The sequence below is a fragment of the Melanostigma gelatinosum genome, assembly GCF_949748355.1.
Source record: "Melanostigma gelatinosum genome assembly, chromosome: 9".
Taxonomy (NCBI): domain Eukaryota; kingdom Metazoa; phylum Chordata; class Actinopteri; order Perciformes; family Zoarcidae; genus Melanostigma; species Melanostigma gelatinosum.
The window spans coordinates 5,206,060-5,228,815 of record NC_136642.1 but is presented as its reverse complement, the minus strand read 5'-3'; the positions used below and the strand labels follow the sequence as shown (position 1 = coordinate 5,228,815).

Below are 22,756 nucleotides of genomic sequence, written 5' to 3'. Positions count from 1 at the left end.
CAGCGATCACAAGTGAGAGGAGTGAGACGATCCTGGATAAATTAAACGAAGGAAAGAAAAGATGTTTCTATGCTACAGGCTTCCTAAATGCTGAAACCAATGTCTCTGCTTCCGCCATGTTTGTGTCACGTACCTCAACAGGGGGCAGTGGTGCAATAAACGTCCCTCCTGCCACTGGACTCAACCCAGCAGCCCTCCAATCTCCGCCCCAGTACGAGAAGGGGGAGGAGGAGGAGGAGGCAGCAGGCGAGTGGGGCAGGGTAAAGGAAAGGGAGGGGGAGAGGGGCAGCGAGCGGGGCATGGGGGGCGTGCTGGGCCCTTTCCTGGAGCCCTTTCGCCGCTGCTGCCGGCACAAGGCGGGGGAGGGGTAGACAGCCAGGGAGAGGGGGAAAGGGTAAGGCGGGGTGCCACAGGTGTGTGGCGGGCCCAGGTCGGGACGAGGGAGGAGGGACAGCGAGAGGGACGGAGGCAGCGAGCGGGGACGGGAACAGGGGGGGTTACTCACGGATTGTCGGAAGGGTTGAATTGGGGCAGTGGGAGGGACCTCCATGCTGGGCTGCTTCCCAGTGGCTATGCTCTTCCGCCGGGCGCGATGATCTAAGAGACAAGAGAACGAGAAAAGGTCCAGGGGTAAGACTCTAATGGAAACATTCAAAGATAAAATGAGGACAGATGGAAAAATTGCTTTGCCGAGACACAGGTAGAGCGAGAGGATGTGGGGAGAGAAAGACGGGGGCCATTGTGGAAATAAACAGCTACAGGAGAGCTGATACGGACAGTCTGCCTGAAGGAATGAAAGAGGGCAGCAGAGCATATGAGAGCGAGATAGAGGTCAAAGGTGAGCGAGGCAGAAATAAAAACCATGCCGGTTCACACACGTTCACCAGCACTGTCACTGCGTTTAGTGCAACACACATATAACTCAAATACACCTCGGAGGGCAGGAGGTTGACGAAGTGGGCGAGAGACCTGAGAGATAGATTTTCTGTCTGGACGTGAGATGGAGCGAATGTTAACAGTCTGCATGTTGAAGGGAGGGATCGGGAGATGCACGGATCGAGAGGAGCGAGCATTAAACCAACAAAGCACTTATTGACTTCCGCCGGCGTGTCGGTGCCAATAAACTCCTGTCCTACGCTTGATGGATGACGGAGAGAGTGTAAATGTACAGTTAGAGAGCACAGGAGGCCTGGTTGACCTGCTTAATCACTGCGGCACCAACAAATCACATCAACAACCAGAGGGAATGTTGAATACATATAGAAACACTGGCGGTATCGCCTGTTTTTGTCCGTGTCCTCCACTGCCCAGGCCAAACGTTGCAAAACTCAATAACACGTCAGGACGGAAGGGTGTCTCTGCATCACTGTCCTCGAGGGAAATTCATGTGCATGCATTGTATGATGGAAGTGACTTTTGAAACGGCCAGCAGAAGGAAAATAAGACCACAAATGGCTCTCATGTTTCACAGAACAGAATTACAAACCTCACTGCGTGCCTATGAATCAATAAATGGGTTGGCCACAAAATACATCTCCATGTATACATTGTCATTTGTTCTCAATTCTTCAGTTTGGGGGACTTTTAAAATAATTTCTTGTATGTGGAGAACTTTACTGCTTCACTGATGTGTGGGTTATGCTATATAAACACATGTACTTTCAAAATATTAAATAATACTGGTCACACGTACACAAAAATATCAAAGTTACTGTATCATCATGTATGAACTGATGCTACCGAGACAAATTCCCAAGTATACATTCGGCCAATTTTAAGTTCTTTAAAGATATTTCTTGATTATTTTGCCTTAATTTGATCGTGACAACAGAGAATCAGACGAGAGACGCAGGGGAGAGAGGGACATGGAATAAAGGTCCCTGCAGAGGAGTCATCCTCTGGGGATCATGAATGTCTGCACTCGATTTCATGTAAAACGGTCCAATATGGTATCACAGTCATTGTCATCCCGAGAGCAGATAGAAAAGGAGCGCAAACAAGATCAAGCGAGAATATGTAAAGTCACAAGTACATTTATTGTCTGATAAAGCCAGGGTGACCATCGGCCACTGGAATCAATTCTCATCGGCTCCCAACTGCAGCAGGATGATATCAAAGCCGACTTTACATTTCTGCACATCTCCTTATTTCCCCGTTCGACATCGTTGAAAATATAAGTTGGTTACATTTGCTTGTTCGTTCTTAATTCCGGTCTATTTCTGCAGCCGATCTCACCCTGACTTGTCATGTTGTCCATCTCTGCACTTTGCTTTGCTCTCAGCCTCTTCTGTCACACAGTCACACGAATAGACACACACACACACACGCGCGCACACACACCTCATTTCTCCCACGCAGATATTTTACATAAATCAAATGCATTTATCCCTCTACCTCTCTTCAGCCCCTGGTCTCTCTCTCTCATACTGTCCTCTCCTCCCCCTTCTAGTATGTGTGGCATCTAGAACCTTCCATTTTCTCCACATTACCTTCATCTGTACTTCTTTCATCCCCATCGCCCCGCTCCCTTCCCTCTCTTTCATTTACCTGTCCAAATGGCAATCTTTTCACCGCAAGCCTGTCCTTCTGTCTGTCTGCAATCCTACCAATTTTCTCCAACCCACATTAGGAGGGAGGAAGGTGGTTGAAGGTGGTTGTTGCCCAGCCGAGACATCAAACGATGCCAGTTTCTATTTGCACAAATCCACATCCTCAAAACTCAAAAAAAATATTCTAAATGTATCTCGCGTGGCCGCTCACAGTAGCACTCAAAGTTTCTTCGGTGTTTGTTACTCTGCGAGAAGTGTTAATTAACAGCATGTATTATGGGTGCTGCCCTGTACGGCCGGAGGTTATGCCATCGTTACGCATGCATCATAACTGCAGCCATCTCCATTAAAAGGCCTCAGAACATTGATATCAAGAACCTACTTTCCCAAACGAATTAGATTCTCCTGGAGGAGCAGATTGGGCCAAGCAGAGAATGGTGATTTAGGACTCAACTGGCAAAAAAAACAAAAAAACACTGAAGTTTGGGCCGTTTCTGTTGGTTTAGATATAGACAATGAGATCAGAAAAACAAGCAGTGTGTGAGTTGGTGTACCATCCTAACCCTTCGGGTGTTAAAAAAAACAACCCATTTTGGTGCCAATTTGAAAAGATTCAGAGAGAGCACGTGTTTTATTACATCCTCCAATGGAGGGTTTCATTGAGTTCTGGATTTCTGTTGGAAATCCACCAAGTCTTTGTCTGCTTTAGGTAGTTGCAGCTGTTGTTGTTTTTCCACATAAAAGTACAGAAAGTGTTTACTAGGACAATACCTACTCTTATATTCTTGTCTTGTGTGTTATGAATACACGCTAGGACTGCCCCCGAAACGCTGACGAGTCCAATCAGAGTTGACATGTGAGCTGTTTTAGCAGTTTAGTGCGGTGCGGCTGCGCTGCAGGTGCTCTGGACTGTAGTGTTTTTTGGCAGCTGTGCATAATACATTTCTCATAACCATTGAAAAACATCAGTATTAATGTTGAGTATTTTATAAAAACAAAGAAACATCGGGAGCCACAAGCAAGTGACAAAATATTCGGCCCAAAAGAATCGACTGGGCTGTCCTGTTGTGATGAACAGGTGGATAAATGAACTTGATGGCTTCAAGGAAAACCCATTTACAGCGCGTTGTTAAATGATCAAGTGATCCGTAACCAGCATAACAAAACTCTATGATGATGACTGTTCACAAGTGATACATTTTCATTACACAGAGCCCAATGCAGCAGTTTGTTTTCACACTGTATTTCATTCAGAAATTGCTGAGCAAGAATCCCCAGAGCCATGAACGCTTTTACTTTCTTAATCTCCAAAGAGACTCTGAAGCAAAAGTTGGAAGATAAATGCAGTTTGACCTCCAAAAAAAAAGATATTTCCAGACTTTCCCTGTGAGAACGCACTGTTTGCTTTTATTCAGATTTGTCTGTATTAATTTACTTGTGGGGTGGAGATCTAAATGGGGCACACAAATCCTTTCTCTTGCCACAGAGGGCAGATTGCTGTTGACTTACGGTGTACAGTATATAAATCATGACTATAATTTAAAGACACATCGGCAGCACAGTGTCTCACTGAGAGCACCGTGCAGTGAGATAAGTGTAAGAGGTTAAATGCTCCCTCATGGATTTAACCATTCTGTCGTTTAACAGTCGTGCAAACACGCAATAAAAAGGTGCACGTTTGACTGCAAGTCTGCAGTAACAAGTGGCAGGGACTATATCTGTAGCTGTGCATGATATACATTAATCAACTGTAAAAGTAAACTGTCAAAGCATATTCACTTTATTTAATAGGGAAAGGGCATATTCGTAAATCGTATTATCGGCCAGAATGGGTCACAACATATATATACTGTATGTATAGATATATATATATATATATATATATATATATAAAGAATATAGGATAACAATTAAAGCAGTTATGGAAATAGTTTGAACGCAGGCAGAGCAATACTAAAAATAGATTAATGTTAGTTAAGATATACATTAATATGCAGTTAACCTCCCTAAACCATAAAGGACTGATGATGAAGACCATGAGATATGGTTGAAAGCCCTGGAGAGAGCTAGTAAGTGGACATTTGATTCAGATTGTCATGTCAAAATAAAGGGTTCAGTTTCAGTGTTTGTCAAGCAACAAGTACAACTGAACGATTAAATCATATTTGTATTTTTAAGGTTGGAGCAAACTAAATGTGATTGAATCAAAACTATCACAGCTCACCGGGTACTCTCATCCATCCAATACCTTCAGCGCCTTAAACTGATACCCTGTTGGACTACATTTGGGATTGTTTCTCCCCTGCGTTTTGTCCCAAACAAACCCTTTTTTAACGTTGAATCTTCTCTGACAGTAACACCTGACATTGTCTCTTCTCCAACTATCAGATACGTCAGAAAGAAAATGACTTCAACAACAACAACACCATCAAGGCGTTTGCCACAGGTTGCATCCAACGAAGGCCATTAAGTTACCTCCTGTTCACTTTAAAGAGTATTGCCCCGATAGACAAGACAGAGACTTACAAAGAGCAGTTCAACATTTGAACCCAGAGTAAAGCACTTGCATGGGTTTGGAAACCTATTTTTTTTTAACATGCACCTGGATTTACTCCACATGCTGCATTATCTATCATTTGGTCAGAGTAGGTGCTGAGAGCAGATTTCTCATTTTGGAAAATGGTACTCATCAACTTGAATACAGACCCATATTCACTTCTCAAACATAACACACCGTGCGTGCCCCTTTTTACACTTAACGTGCACAGAGTGGAGAAATGTGAGATGGGTGGAGCTAGCAGAGGCATTGAGCAGAGTGACAAATTAAAACCGAAATAAATGGCGCGGCCATTGTCTTTTTTTCCAACACCTTCGCACTTCAATGGTGTATTACGGAGTTAACAAAAGCATCGGCCTGGAATGAAAAAAGTCTGGATCTCTCCCTTTAAATCTATTCATCACTCACTCTCTTTCAGATCCGAAACCCAGGCTCTGTGTTTCGTTGCCATGAAATTGCTGTTTGGAGATGACGTAAAGGCTTGAAAAGCAGCCTGGCTGAGGTATCGTCGTGTCACGGGAGGTTGTGATTCAGTCCTGCTGGGGTCATGCGGCAGGTAGACATGCTTTGTCTCTTTTATTTAGCTGCCTAATAACTCACCCATGTGCTGAAAGAACATTGTTCAAGCTGCTCATTCTTACTATCACCGTGTGGAAATGTTTGGAACGATGGCCAGGTGCATGTCGACTCAGAATGGAATCCATGATGAAACGGGAAGAAAAAGAGTCTGAAATGATCAGATCATTGTCAAGAGAGACTCGATTCCCACCCGGTGTAACATGTGAAGTGTTCTCAGATAATGCCGGTGTCCAACAACTACCTATTTACGTATTGTATTCATTGTCTAACATTTTAGATGAGTGTCCAGGTTCTGAGTGTAAAATTCATTCTCTACATATTGCCCTCAAGAAATTCCCCACAATGCAACACAAAAAGTCGTATCCATGGCATGTTCACCAACAATCCACAAGCCAAACTAGTCGACGAACACGGTGCGGCCCATCTCAAGGGAGGAGTGGTCTGTAGCGTGTTGCTGGGCTTGCTCGGGATAGCATGAAGAAGTGCAATTGACCCTTCACTAAGCCCCGCCCCCCGCTGCATCTCCGTCAAGCTGCCAGAGCTATACCATGGAGCCCACACTGTCACGAACTGCACTCCTTGAATTAATATTATCTCATTTTGGAAAACTGATTTTAAATAGAAGCAGACTGAAGGGTATTGAATATGAGTTGGAAGGATATAAGGGTTTAACTTCTCACCCTGCAGTGATGTACAGGTGTAACTGTGACATCACTGTGTATAGGAGTGTGCAGACGTCTTACTTCTTGGTTGTGTGAAACGTTCCACTAGAGAGGGCAGTGAAACGCTGCTTTTCAGCCCGATGTTAAGGTACTTTAAGAAAAAAAAAGTGGCCTAACCGTACGATTGCCTCCACAGATCCAGATCACCAAGTAATTCGTAGACTTTTCGGAAATACACTAATCTGCTTTCATGCCGACAGTTAGATGAATAGACCCACAACACCCACATGCATATGCTTTGTATGAATAGGGAGACAATTAGCTTAGCTTAGCATAAAGACTAGTCTTAAATTGGGGGGGGGGGGGATCAGCAATCCAGGCTCTGTCCATGTTCACAGACCAACACCTCGAGAGCTAACACATTGACATCTTGTATCTCATTTCTTTAATCTGTACGCAGGAATGGAAAGATGACAATTTGTGTTTTTACAGCAACTCGGTGAAACAATCTCTTGGAAAAAGCAACTCAGCGTCTTTAAGTGTCTTCTGGTTCTGGATTAGGGGCTAACAGCGGAGACGCTGCACATAAGTGCTGTGCTGGGTGGATGCATAAACTGTTGTTACTCATTCTTAAACCAACAACAGTCAGGTAATGTTTGTGTACAAAATGAAATATGATTTAATTAGTTTAGCTTTAAATGTGTTGGCAGGTGTAATATTGAACTGACTGAACCAATGTCCTGTTATTTCCTGTCTTCATTGCTCAGCTGATTTAATGGTCTCCCTGTTCCAGCTTCATAGTTATTGTACGGATATGAGAACGGTGTTGATCCTCTCATCTAACAAAAGAGAATATGCATATTTACCGAAATGTCAAACTATTCCTTTAATTCCAGACATAAATGGGTTCTGAAAATCAGATGGGAAATACACACCGGATCAGTGTTGATCGATTACGTGTTCTCATTATTTATTAATCTCTCAATTCCTTTGATTAAAGGTGCTAAAATGGCTGCATGTAACGGCACGAACGGCAGAGCGAACATCGTTCCCCTGAGCGGGAACCGGACGCCGTGGGTCAGAACGGCGTTAGAATCAGAAAAAGCAGCGAAGTGAGGTTCAGCCAGGTGGGCACGCCCACATCCACTAAGATACACGCACAAAGCAAAGAGGAGCTCCGATTACAACACACTCTGAGGCAGAGAGACTTCATTCTCTGCTCAGGTAGACATTACTCCATCATATCTTTGCATAGCAAATAGTAGTGTGTTGCTGTATTAAATCTCTCAATTGAAAATGAAACAACTGTGTTCACAAATTGTCGGAAAAGGTCACAAATGCAAAAATATTAAATTTATAATCACACAAAACTGCTAAAAGCAGCAAACCCCCACAATTCAGAAACTGCAACTACATCATTTTTGCCAATAAATTATTAACAGATCATTCAATCAACTGGCTGCTTATTGCAGCAGTAAATGATCATGGACACACAGAAAACTAAACCTTGCATGTCAAATATACGGTACGGACATGCGTGTTCACGTGTGCGTCCAACCAGTTGTGTGTGTTCACATGTTCGTGTGTACAGCCATGTGCTGGGCAACATGTGAAATTGTGCGCTTGCTCATTCTGAATGTAAATCTGATGTCAAGCTGAAAGCTGAAGAGGGAATGTGTGGGCGGCAATCGCTTCCAGCTTAGACCCTCTGAGAGAACTGAGAGAGAGACAGAGTTAAAAGAGTGGGATGGAGGGATATAGACACACATGAGTAAGAGGTTGGTTAAAGGAACACAGTGTGTGTGTATGTGGGGGGGGGGGTAAGTGTTCGTGTAGGCGTAGGAGGGACAGCGCGAGAGCAAGACTGTATGGCGTGAAGACAGGACGCCAGAAAGAGAGAGCCGGAGAGAGGGAAAACGGTAGAAAAAGGATGAAATGGAGGAAACGCATCTCGGGAAGCTTTAACAAGAGAGGGCGGGTGAGGGGGAGTTGCACTGAGGAAGGGGGAGTTGAATGGAGAGAGGGAGGGAGCACAAGAGCCAGAGATGGAGACTGGAGTAGGAGTGGGTGTCTTAATAGCGCTGAAATGCTCAGGGCTTTTTGTATGTTTGCCTTTGTTACGATAGAACGCTGGTTGGCTCCCTGTTTGCTTTTGATCCATGAACTGTGACTACAGATGCATGGCAGTCTCCCCTGTGTTCCTCTCATTGCATCATTTAATGTACACCTGCTGGCATCTATAGAGCCCAGCAGGTAAAGCAAGGCACTAGCGCTGCAAGAGGTTCCCGGGGTTTTTGTTCCCCACCGTAGCTTCACGCATGCGAGAACATTTTGGCAGTGATAAAATATTTCGGAAACATTTATCTTGACGAGTCTCGGTCACTCGCTGAGCCGATGAAGCTCTGCAGTGGCTGTAGAAACCGATCTAAAAGAGGAAAATGGTGCACGGACGTTGAGAAAACGCTGGCACAGAGCTGATGTTAAACACAGAGAGCGTGCGAGGAGTCGACCCTTCATGCAGCAGCAGCATCTCTCAGCAAGCCTCGACCTCGCTGTCAAAGTCCATGCTGCTCTCTGAACAAACCGCTAATGGACAGTGTGCAAACAGCTATGTTCTCCTTGAATGATGCATGTTATTTATAGAGCCTCCCAGGTATTTGCTGAGCGGCCATATTAGATAATGTGAAGGGCTTTTTCGATGGTGATGCATAAAAGTACAGCTGCAACCAATAATTATTTATTTATTGATCTTATTCTTGATGATCAATTGAATCATCTTTGAGTCTATAAAATATCCGTGAGAAATACCCAAAGTGTGCTCTTCAGATTGCTTGTTTTGCCCAACAATCGTATAAAACAGCACGTCTTCATCTTTGAGAAGCTGAAAACGAATAATATTCAGCAGCATTGGTTATTAAAAGACAGGTGCACGCCACCACAGGTCAGTGTACTTCTTTCTAAAGCTTGAAGAAATAACCTTGATTTCGGCTTGTGGCTTCAGATTTTCAACAGAGAGCCTGTGTGGCAAACTGGAGGCGTGGAGTTTGAAAGATGTGGGTGTTTAGCAGGCGGAGAGCGTCTAACGAAAGACACTATGGAGTCATATGGGAAACGTAGGAACCAGGATTCTTTGGGCATGACTAATGGAGAGCCGAGGTGAAACCAGGACCAGGTTCTGTTCCAGAAGTAAGAAAACCATGTAGCCTAAGTGGCGAACTCTGTATATCTGGTTGAAGACGATCATTTTTAAAAGTTGTATCCAATATTTCTATCTTCAGTGGCATTTAACAAACATATTCCACAAGCCGAACAGCGCGGGATGAACATCATGGCTCGACGTAAGAGGGCCGAGTTGAGGGGCCATGCTTCCTCAACCTGTCTGTAAAGACAGCAGCAGGCAGGACTGACCGCGCAGAGGTTTACAGCGCTTTACAGAAAGGTTACGGCGATGAGTACTTTGAGAGCATACAGACGAAACTACTACGCCATGAAAATTTACAAGCGCAGCAGCACGGGTACTTATCATTTTTACTTGGTTTTGTCCATATCCATAAAATTCACCACTTTCTATTGATGTATTTGTTGTTTAAAAAGCATGAAACGTTCAACGACTAAAAGCAAGTGCTGCACTGGATACCACTTTGTCTTACAAAATGGGAAGTAAAGCCACAGAACGCACTTAATTCTTTGTGAAAGGCCGATGAAAGGAACCTTTAATGAGAGATTGCATTGAGTAACTGAAGCAGAGACTAGCTCGAATGTGACGTCGATTCTTTGGTTCTCTAGGCAACCTGTTATCACCCCCAACTCGTCAAATACCACCGCTTGGTCAGTGCTCCTCTGCGTCTGATACCGGTCCACCAAGGCATCCTTTAGAGTCTGTATGAGACGCACCGGGCTTTCTTCAACTTCAATGTAAGCTCATCCGCATCATTATTAAACATTCACAGCCATTGACTTAGTATAAAGAGCGAGAAAGTCCGTGTTGGACGGGTGGGAAAGTAAATACAGCTAATGAAGCGAGTACGCGAAATGCACACGAGTCCAAGTATTTCAACTCGGACGACAAATTCGCGTGACGGTGTGTCGCGAGAGCCTATCGGCATTGAGATTCTCCTCCTGTCGCCACTGAGGCCCTTACGTTGTTGAGTCAGAAATGGAGAAAGGAACAGCTACACTGTTAGCATAGCCTTGCACCGAATGATCCGAACTCCCCTCAGGAAACGAGCGTTTTTAAAAGCCGTTTGCTTGTCGTCTCTAGTGCGAGTGACGCAAATGAATACAAATGATCCTGTGGTCAAACTTAACGCAAGGGGACAATTCGCTTTACGTATGTTTGCGTTTTTTTTTTACTGTACTTCTGTTTCGTGAACACCACCTGATTCTGATTCTATTTAACAAGCGTAGTGATTGTGCATAAGAAACATACTTATTTTAACCTGAACCACGGTCTTTGCCTCAGCCCTTTTCCTAAACCTTACCAAGTAGTTTTGTTGCGTGAGTAAACCTAAAAACTAAGTAAACCTACGTTGGAAGTTCATTTTGAAAAGAGACTACATATCTTATGAGCGGAAACTGACACGGCATCCCTGAAGCGCCCAGAACCGACGCTAGAGGTCTAGAGCATAGGGTCACTGACCAAGCTGACGAGGTTGTGTTGACGAGGAACTAAAAGTCAGGATATATCTGCCTCAAACCCAGCTTTCTTCAAATCTGTCTCTCAGAAGCCCCATCCCAACTCCATGGAAGGGCAACACTAAATAGCTGCAGTACCCCTTTCAATGATTAATAAAGTGATAATCAACCTTCTGTTAATCAATTCATCTTTTCAGCTCTACATGTAAATGTGGAAAATACCGCGCAAACCCTGACTGGAAGAACCATGGAAGACTGGTCTAAAATAGAAATAAAGTCATGGTTACATAAATAAATCATCGGCAGTGTGAACGTTACACAACAGCTGAAAGTACAGAACATACAATGAATGCTCAAGTGTACAGTGAAATGCTGGGGCTTTTTAAATAGCTCTCGCTGTAACTGCAAACGCAAAAAAATGACACAGAGTGAGAAAGGAGCACCAGCCAACAGCCCAAAGGGTTAGGGTTAGTTAAGAGCGGTTAGGGTTAGGGTTAGGGTTAGTTAAGAGCGGTTAGGGTTAGGGTTAGGGTTCGCCCGATCATGACACATTTTGACTGCTGATCACAAGTTTCTCTCCTCGACATGAACAGTAGGAGACAAGTTGGCAGACGATCAAAATTCTGGACAATCCTTTGTATTCTGGAAACCGATTTGCCGAGCACAATGTTATTTTGAATTTCACAAGCCACTAGTAGAAGACAACTCTTCTTTTTCTGGCTTTGCTGAGTATTTGTATGACGCTAAAGCTGTCATAGGTAGATTTTGACAAGTGTACGTTTTGTTTGAATCAGGGAAAAAAAGCAATTCTCGTGTCTGGCTCAGAGAAATGAGCAAGGTAAAACTGATAGGGCCGTTTGCTTCTGAGGCATCGGGGGTAAACCTTTGAGCAGCAGAGCTTCATTCCGAGCTGTCAATCGACTGCCGATTGCTTTTACGCCTCGGTGGGATGTGAGGGGAGAGAGCGAGCGCCTGTTTCTCTCTATGCTTCTCTGCAGAATGCACCAACGCAAAGAAATGAAAGGTCTAATTTTGGATCAAGCTTGTGTTTCAGTTTGGGAACTGTTTTTTATAGAGCTAACAGAAGAGAGCGCAGTCTGATCTGATCTCCCGAGCTAATTCTTGTCACAGTACATTATTTACTGTACGTGTGCTTTTCCCCACAGTAGAACAAGAAGACATCAGGAGCCAGCAGACACTCAAACCCTGACACCCAAACTGTCTTGCACACTCGCCGAGCTACTCAGCGATGCTCAAAGTGTCACAGAACAGGTGTTGGATTTATGAAGTCTTTCAGTCTTTTATTGAGCTTTTAGCGGTTTTCGGGAAAGAGTTGTTTTAACCCTCAGGATGAAAATCGACTGAGCTGTCCAGTGTTGTAGGAGCTACATAAACAGCGCTTTATGCAGAGTTTTGCTGCTCGGATATCACATTGCATGTGAGGAAACGGCAGATGGTACGCGGTGGACTGTTTGTGCTCTTCAGCTTGACGACAAACCCACAGAAACACACTGAGAAAAGTGATGTCATCGGCCTAGCGACGGGTGCAAATGAGGTGAAGATTAGCAGCGTGTTTACAGCTATACGTGTACTTCTTTATGTAGTATCTAAAAGCAATGCAAAGAGTATATCCACAGATTAAGATATCTGGCAGTAATATTGATACGCCATGTTGCAAAGTATGACTGCAGGAATGAAAAGGCAGACTCACTGTTAAACATGCTCAACATCAGCGTTGTTTTCAATCCTGTAATACAAACATAATGAGATGTAGTTCTGTAATGAGAGACAACATGCACAGTCTTTCCACTTAGAATCAAACATAAGCGTGCATCAGATGATACAATGAGTTGGATTCACGTATATATCAATTTGAGGGGGGGGGGGGGGGAAAGTCAAATATGTCCTACCTAGATCAGGTGGGGGGGGGTCTTGTTGTGCTTTGTGTCCACACTTCTAGACAAAGTCTCCGGGTTTCCAGTCTATGTGACCCCACAGTCAGCTGACCCCAGCTAAGACCGGAGATGCATTCGCTGACTTCCGCCTGTATTCCACTGAGTGTCAATCTGCAGCAGCTCCGTAGTTTGTGTTACATTCCAGCGAGCATCGACCCCGGTTCTGAATCGATACTCCAAAAGCACACAGTGATACTGACGTCTATATATAACTGAGCGTGTTGGCGTATCTGCATGCGGCACCTGCCAACAAGTGTCATGACACACGTGCGTTTGTCTGACTGTCTGTTAAGCAGGTGACCGTCCTCTGGAGGGTTTATAAGGCCGTGTTCGACTTCCAGACAGCAGCGTATTGGTCAAATAGCCCCGCCGTCAAATAAGCCAAGAAGAAGAAAAAGGAATCAAAAAGAAATTGACTCCACTACAAAAGCCCAATACAGCAAAACACTTCCTTGTTGCAAATTAATCAATGTTGGCCTTAAATCAATCCATGGCCTTTACATATTTATGAGACAAACAGGGATATGAATAAATGATAAACCGCTCTCCACTACCAAGGCACCTGAAACAGGCTCCTTCAAGGGATGTATCTCTAAAGTAAGTCAATTCTTAAGGTGGAATAGAAAAAGTACAGCGGTCTTATAATAAATCTAAAGTACAATACTGTACAAATATGACAGACAACTTCAAACTAAATATATATATATATATTTATATATATAAATATATATATATACAATACCTTAAATAAATATTATAGCCAAGTAACATTTAAGAGATATAAAATACCATCAAGTGCAATATGGTGACCATAAACTCACCACTGAGCACCACAGACACACTAGAAGTCCCTATATAACCATTATAGGAGTAATATTTCTCTTATCAAATACAAACGCTGTCAATAAAAAGTAATCATTGCACAGAGTTGAACTGGTGTAGGCGGTCTGTAGGTGGGAGGACGTCCTTCCTAAAGGTACTGCACAGGTAAATTCGCAACTGCAGGCCTTTACTTCTCCAAAGTGCTGAATTTTTCCTTTGAGGTGACCCAAAAGTGCCACTATGATAAGAGTACAGGATGACAGTTAGTAAGTAGGCCACTGTTCGTCATCTCGCATCCTCGGACTAATTAGAGAGAGGAAAAACGACAGAAAAACAAACACTCCCAAAGCCAGCTGAGTGTTATACTTTCACACTGAGGCGCTGTTCATCCTGCCCCCGCCTCCCCCCGGCAGCAGCAGCCTGCTTCTTCAGCACCGGCAGCAGCGGCTGTTCCGCGGCGGGCAGTCCGGCTGAGAGATCCTCCTCCCCGGCCTCTCCCTGTCCTCTCTCCCCGGTGCCCTCCGACCCGACCCTGCACTCGCAATTCCGGTGACCGACGGAAGATCCGCTGAGGCCAATTCCTCTCATCTTCTAGATGGGAATGTTTCTGCGATGGTTTCCTTAGTGGGTGTCCGTCTTGTGCATGTCGAAAAATGAACTTGCCAAGGATGGGCGGGCGGGCGGGAGGGAGGTAAACGCGTTGCTGCTCCGGCTCAGAAGAAAACTCTGGTGCTTAACTGCAATCGAAAGCTATGCATGCAGGCAGAGGGGGAAAGAGCTGCGTATCTGGATGTGCATTCGTGTGTGTGTGTGCACGTGCGTCCCTGCGAGCGTGCGTGTCCGTGCCCATGTGTGCGTGAAGGAGCGGCGCGGTGCGCAATAGGTCCGCCTCTCTGTATGTGCGCCAATTCGCGCTCCGCTCCGCTCTGTACTGCGCCTTTTTCTGTCCCGATCGGACCCCTTCAACGGGGCAGCCAGCGAGCAAGAAAGAACAATTTAAAACGGAAGCTTTAATTTCCAATACAGGCGGAGATATTGTGGATAAGCACCAATAACCACAGAGCAGTGTGGCAAGAGTGGGAAAAAAAACACGAACGGAGTCGGTGGAGTGGCCAAGCAAACGCCACAGAATAAAGTAAAAAAAAAAACTGCAATGGCTAAAATAAACTGACCGCGTGCCGGAAGCTGACAGGCAGCACAATAAAAACTAAATACGGGGTGTTAATGGCAACTAAGTCCTTCGTCTTTCTTCCCACCAAACGGCGGTTCGTCCTCAAGTAATCCGCCTGGCGACCGATGGCTGTTGTAGTGACTCCTGTCTGCTGCCTGGACGCAGATAATCCTGCACAGGTGGACAGCAGTGCAGTTTAGCGAGGGAGCAGGAGCGCACTGATGCCCTGCACTTCAGTCTCTCTCTCTGTCTCTCCCTCCCTCTCTCTCGCTCTCTCTGCATGTCCAGTGTAAGAAAGAGAGAAAGAGAGAGAGATGTTTAGAAAGGGGATGGGCTGGCTATATCCTGCTGGGACCTGGAGTGATTTTTAAGCCTTGCAAGAAGCCCTCCCCGCTTTCTCTCCTCGCTCTCTCAAATTCTTCCACTCTTCCTTTTGGGGGGGGGGCAAATGTGTGGGAAGCACAAAGCCCAGCGCTACCACCTGCCCATGCTTACTGTGTTAAACACACACACACACACACACACAAATCATGACCAATCAAAGTTACAAATTAGAATGCTCATTTCTATACCCAAGCCTTGCATGACCCCTGCTTGTTTCCCATGAGCTCCATAGGAATATAGAAATAATGCTCAGAAATCCATATGATAACCAACCAGCCAAAACATCCAATTATGTAAATCTACACACACACACACACACACACGTATACAGCCTCGGTGTGGGCCGCACCGGACTTTTGTATAAATGATGCGAGTGACATCAAGTGCAAGTAAGACACCAGCATTGGTTGGGCTTTCGGCAATGATAAACAATCAGTACTTCCAGAGGGGGAAAGGGTATCTTAGATCAGTTTCCATGACAACTGAGGGTTTGAAGCAACTTTTTCTTTTCTTTTTTTTAACTGTCGTTGCATGTCACTGTACTGTTGCTGTACACTCGGCGCAACAGATTCCCTGAACGGCTGGTGAGATATAAATACGGAGGAAAGTAAATCGACCTCCGTGTAGTTGGGGGATATCTTCGCACGAGCTCACCCGAAGACATCACGCTGTCTCTGTGTAGTCAAAGAAAATACTCATATCACAGCCTTTAAAAGCAACCAGCTTCTGGAAGAATGTGGTCACACTGACTGTTCAACCTCTGCCACAGAACCGCTCGTGCCATCTTGAAATAGTCCCCAATCACCAGAGGCTGCAGAGACAGGGTTTAGGGATTCCAACAAACATTTCAGCTACTTTACCCCCCATGGCTTTCTTTCTCTCCTCCTCTGCCGCTGTCTTTTCCTCCACCTCGCTTTCTCTGTAGCTCTCACTCCCTCCTCTAACACAGTCTGTCTGTCGGCTCTATAATTATTTCCATGGTTACCATTAAGGATGCGAAGCTAAGCCTGATGTACTGTGGTAGTAATCTTTTCCTCCGCCTGTTCCCTCTGTCCTCTCCTCTCATCTGTCGGTTCTTCTTCTTCTTTGCGTTGCTACGTGAGTCTCTGCAGCCTCCTCTCACATTCTCCTTTCTAACACCTCTCAGTTGCCACATGTGCAATCTGCATCAAACCAACATATAATTAGGAAGCTTATGCGGCTCCCGTGCATGCATAAATTCGTAGCCATGTCCCATGAGCAGCAATGGTATCGTGTTGTATCGCTGTAGTTTGCAGTGTGCATGGCAAAAATACTGCCAAAGTGCTCTTGAGCAAACATAACGTGGATTTATTATGGGAGATTCTTACTTTTTGTTTGTTTGTTGCAGAAACACAATGTGAGGTGACTGGCAGCTGGAGCTACCGAGGCTTAGACGGGCGTGAATCATCAGTATACATGTTGAGCAAATGTGCTCGAAAATAGCTGCTTCTTCGATGAAAATTAGAAGGCACAAAACTGTATGCAGAAAAATTTCGGGGGAAATGTGCTGATTTGCTTTTCTAGCTGAGCGTCAGATGAGAAAACTCGAACGTCACCCTGATGTCGGTACGGTAAATACAAAGCTACAGCCAGCAGCAGTTATCTTAGCTCGGCATGAAGAGTGGAAACTAATCGCCTGTCTCTGTCCAAATTCATCAAAATCCACCTACCAGCACCTTTTAAAGCTCACTAATTAACACATTATATCTTGCTTGTTTAATCCGAAAACAAAAAGTAAAACTATTTCTTGGCCGGGAGCGAATACTTCCTTGGGTCTCTGCTGGTTGCCGGGAAACTCACGGTCTCAAGACTCCAGGAAGTCACTGCCCTCTGAGAGAAACAGTCCCATAAAACCAGCACCTGTATGTTTTTACACTTTGGCTTTTGTACAAAGTAAACAAGCTGTAACATGTGAATTAGCAAGCTACCTGTTTCCCTATTTGCATTTAAATACATCTTTCAAATGGGATTCAGTGGGAAGAAATACAGCTTCTCCTGCTTTGCAACTCAATTGAAAGCATATGAGCTCTGCTGAACCTGACCCTGCACGCCCACCTGGAATTCAATTAAGTATTATGACATTGAAAGGTTTAGTATCTTGTGAACATGGTTTTTTTTAGTACAGATTTGAGTCCATTCTCAGAGCGGCAGGTGCTTCTTTCCAATGAAAATTCCACACCATTTTAACCAGTGGAAATCCAGCTGTTCTCACAGCTGGATGATTCATTCCTCTGTGCATTCAAATGGAAGTATCAGAGATTGGTGTATTAGACGAGATTCATTTTGACTTGGAGAGAGATTGGTCGACGTGCTCTTTTGTCATGTCATGAATCTAATGAACATATTAATCACTGCCATGATGGCAAAAATTATTTTTTTCATTTTCATGTTATCTTCTTACCTCCACAAGTCCACAGTCGGTTAGCAAAAACAACTGTGTAAATTCTGCACAAATGGGCGTGGGGATGTACAGAAAACGTGGATGTTTTTTTCTTCCATACAGCCTATGATTTAGGTGGACTATTTAAAGTGAAGTTTATTTGAGGTTTATTCTGCGTGATTAATTTGCTATGGCCACTCATGTTCAGCAGCTCCTTGAAACGTTCAGCTGAGGTGAGAGCACGCAGTCACGTTGGGATTAATTAGAAAAACATACATGTTTATTCATCAAATTTCCCATAATTGATACTCTGACACAACAGCATAATGCATCCACAAGCGCATCAACAGAAATTGAAGTTATTTAAAAGGGTAAAATGATATTTCCACTTGTCTCACTCTGGCCAGCAGGAGGGGCTGCGGCCTCCTCGGCAATCCCCGTCCTTCGCTCCTGAAATCATGGCTGCAAATACTCTGAAGACATATTCTCTCATCCACTGGATCTCACGCAGTCATGTCTGCCAGACCCCCCACCGGTCCAAACTTGACCAAGTTCCATCAGCTTCGACTGGAGTGGAACCACTGCAGAGCAGACACCAGCTTGTGTCAGCCTCCGTGTTTCAGGCGAATAGATAACGGGATGTTGAGGCTGACAGCAGAGGAAGGAACCAGAGGAGTTGTAACAGGAAACACACTGTGACAGCCAGACCCCTGAAGAGCTGGAGGAGAAAATGGAAAGCAGGGAGGGGGACCGGGTGTTGCATTGTCAGAAGTTCCGCAGAGAAAGACTTGTATTTCGTGACGGGATGATGGATGATTGAACAAGGAGGAGCGGACGAGACATGTGCACACTGCCACCTGGCTGGGCCTGATGCCAAGGCAGGATGACAATGAGGATGCCAGTGTGGGATGGGCCGGCATGTAAAGACCGGTATTTTTTTATTTTTGACCTTTAACAGGCCAGTAGTGATCGATTAGACAGCAATCGGAGTTGAACAGTATTCGTTCCAAGTAACGTCACAGATATAAGATCTTGATTTGTGACAAATATCTGCAACACTTCAAATGCCGGCCTTTCTGGACCGGTTTTAGCTCATCCTCAGGATCACGTCAACAACAGTCACTGTTTTTCATTATTTAGCTCTGAATTTCATATTTTTCATCTGCCAAAATCACAGCCTTTTCAAATATTTTTAACCTTTAAAATAATGCCACCTGCCAATGGTGCATCGACCACCCACATAATCACATCTCTGCAGCGCTTGTTTTCTGCTGTCCAGTTATTGCAGAGTCATTTGTGAATCACGAAAGCCTGTGCCAGTAAATGTGGAAGGATTTGAAGAGGTGACTATAAGATCCCACAGAGCCGAGTCCATCGTCAGGTACGTCCTTGTGGGAAGCAATCTTCCCGAGTTGAAATGGAGAGATCTTTGCAATCTTTTCAAGGAAGGGATGTAACGCTGCACTCGGACGGTTGAGTAGGCACCATCAGTTCAGATGCAAGGCTGTGCAGGATAAATGTTAAGTGCTGCTTTCAATACAAACCTTGGCCACACGTCATCCTCAATGCATCCCTGGCTGACTGTCATCCACACTAAATGACGTTGTTGAATTTGAAGTCAACAAGTTCATGGAGGATACAAAGATGTACTTTGAGAAAAAAGCAGTCAAACACGACATTGTCGTGAGCGCAAATAAACTATACCTCGAACCACTGAGCAAAGCCAAACACGAATAGGTGGACTTAACAGTTTCCTCAACACATCACATCTAAATGTAATTATAGTCGTGTTGTTCTGTAGGCAAACGGACGACTTAACTGATCACATGACATCCACCGCACAGTCAATTTGAAAGTGCAAGGACGCTGCGATCCTTACGAAGTTTGTTCTCTCCAAGAGAACTTGCAAAGAATATTCATCACGAGGTGTGAAGCATACAAACAAGACATTCTTGGATTTCCTAAAGACACACACACACACACACAATATGTGAGCGCTGACATATGTTAAACCTGCACGACAACATGAGCATATTGCAGGCTTTGTCACATCCACCTACACACGTGATCGCATCTGAAAAAGAACCACTTGTAGCAGGAACACTGTGCTGCACGTACCACGGCTCAGACATACCGACGTTCACCGGTGCCACAACTCTGCCAGGTAAGAACAACAAACAGGTGATGCGTAAGGAAATATATATATATATATATTTATATATATATATATATATATATATATCTCATATCAGGCAAGTACATGTGGCTGACATAGCAGAAGCGAATGTGCTCGCAGAAATGAGCACCAAACTTGGGCTTCTGTGTTGAGGAGTGAGGCTGAGCAAACACACACACACACACACACAGAGCTCCATGTTACTCCAGGGTGAAGAAGACTGCGTGCATCAGCATAGAACAGCACAGGGCCTTGAGGTGACAGCGAGACACAGAGCCGGTGTTGGCCTGACAACACCAGCCTCCTCTCTCCCTCTCTCACGTTCTGTCTCACAATCTCGCTCTCTCTTAATTCCTCCTTTTCTTCTTCCTCTCCAGCTCCTCCCTCCCTCTTTCCACCCCCTGTCTCTTTCGTCCCAAGCTGCATTACACTGTTGTGTGCAGATATTCAATTAAAAGACTGTTGAGTGCAAACCGGAAAGAAAAAGCCCGATGGTACCACACACACACACACACACACACACACACACACACACACACACACACACAAAAGGGAGCTGCAGACTAATATCACACACGAGTCGCGGCACAGCGATGGGGAGATTTTGAGGTGTTTGTCGTCGTGATACAATCGGATTAATGTGGGAACTGTGCACAGCTGCAGATCGTATCAAGCTCATTCCACAGAGTTTTCGTACTTTTCATTTGTTCCGTGGTGAACACAAAGAGCGCCACTTACAAATAGGACGGTTTCATTTTTCTCCCAGATGACTTCTCTGCGATGAATCAATCAAAGAATGACATTGACACATACAGTTGGCCAAGTTTGATGTCTATTATTACCCTTTGAGTTACACAGGGTCTGGGCATGAATTCAAAGAACACTTGAAAATCTGGAGGCAAGCATGCGATCGTATTCATCTCATTAATTCCCTGTAGGACGCATGACTTTGTTTTCCCCCGACAATTTTAACCAAATAAGGCGCAGATCCTTCTTCTGTGGTGCCTGCTCCTCTAAACAAGCTCGCAGAGGCAATCTCAAAGTCACGAGACACCTTTCTCAGCACATATCCAACAGCCTGATGCTTTGCTCTGCTTTGGGATCAGTATTTGACTTTTTCTCTGGCAGACTGCCCTGGTTTGGACCCACAGCCGGTCCGCTCATTATGCAGAGTGACTTTTGCTGCCGTAAAGACGGCAGCAAAAGTCAGGCGACACATAGCAGCTGCCTTCTTTTTGATCTGAGCGACTTTGGTCAAATACTTCCCAGGGATAGTCAAGTTCACAAAAGCCAAAGGTGAGTCGTTTAAATGTGCTGCAGCCGCATTCTGTGTTTTCAAAAACATGAAAAGTGACAAAAGCAACTTCTTTCTCACCCGTAATGACCAGGATTCATCTGCAGGAGATTGATAAGGTACATATACAGAATATATCAATACACTGTTATGCACTCACAGTAAGGTACCTGTGAGTACATAAAAGCAAAGCAAGTCCACCAAAATATGCATATTTATATTATTCATGTTTTGGGCTAGAATGTGGGATACGGTAGAAAAGCATCAAGAGCACAATGGAGAAGAGTTCTGCAGCACAACAGCACAACTTGTCCGTATGTGTGTGTCGTCATACATGGCTAATCATCAGGGGAAAACCTTCATTTACTATGTCCAGCTGTTCTTCTCCGTCCAACATCTGTTCATTCATTTGAGAAGTCGATCGACCTGCGAGGAAACTACAAAACCCTAAAACGTGATGCAGCTTTCACCTTGTCCCATTCGCTTTCTTCATTCATAAATGATCACTTCCAAATGTACGACCACCTGATTAGTGTCTCACTCTGACAGTTTATAACATCCCTGAATGGAAAACTGACCAGAGTTAGAAACGATGAAACAACTAAAGAGAAAGAATAAATAAATTATCACGAGTAACTTGCTACATTATTGTCAGTTTTGGCCATGCATGTTGAATTTGTCTTCCGGTCACTGACTCAAACTATTTCCAGGGGTGTTGCTGGAGGTATTTTACCTTATGGTAAACTCATTAAATAAAGTTTCTCATTGTTTGAGAGTTAAAACTCCATCGACCCATCTTTTTGTAGTTTGAAGGAAACACATGTGAAGCTCGCTGTATGTCTATATTTAATACATTACAACAGCTTACAACGTGTTAACGTGCAGCACATGTGCTTGTGCGAGTGCTTTTACTTTGAATTCCAGTCACCTTGTGTGTCGTTTGAACAACAGCTTAGTAAATAAACACTCCCTCATCAGAGTCCCCTGGGGAAGCTTTGAGCCGTGCAATTATTTCATCTACATCACTTTATTGTGTTGTAATTAAAACAACAAAGTTTCCAATGATGACAGAGTGACAGAACAATGGTCAATCAAACCAAAATGAACAACTAAAGTGAGACCTGGCTTTCAGAATAAGGAACTGATGGAGATCTTGTACTCTTTCTGTTAGTAAATCAGTAAATCATCTGTACTTTAGAGATAGTTGATCATTCAGGTAATAATTCATCCAAACTAGAGAATGTTTTGTGATTGGCTTTAAAAAATGACAGAGGAAGTCACATTGATGTGCTGTTAAGTAACAAACGGGCAAAGGAGACAGCACTTAAGACACAATCTAAAAGTTGGCAGACGCTTATTCCATTCTCATCCCCAAACTGTCCACGTTAATATGTACAGTGACACCATCTATAGAGTGTCTTTCTGTCACGGAGCTGACGCTGACGTCTCCATTCACTAACCCTCTAAAACAAGCGTGCCCGGAGCTGCTGTCGTCATGCTGATCACCTTGCCCTGGCCATTATTCCACCGCTTCCTCAATTCTATTTTTACTCTTTTGTCAAGGCGGCTGT

The 22,756-nt window shown here is 44.4% G+C and overlaps 1 protein-coding gene across 1 annotated transcript in view; it reads right to left on the bottom strand.

Moving 5' to 3' along the window:
* Nucleotides 1-22,756, bottom strand: part of syngap1b (synaptic Ras GTPase activating protein 1b) — a gene marked incomplete at both ends in the record, with an annotated part of 117,942 nt that overhangs the window by 40,965 nt on the left and 54,221 nt on the right. Inside the window, one exon of the mRNA XM_079276039.1 lies at nucleotides 134-597. Coding sequence (XP_079132165.1) covers nucleotides 134-597 — 464 coding nt within the window. The remainder of the gene's footprint in view (nucleotides 1-133; nucleotides 598-22,756) is intronic.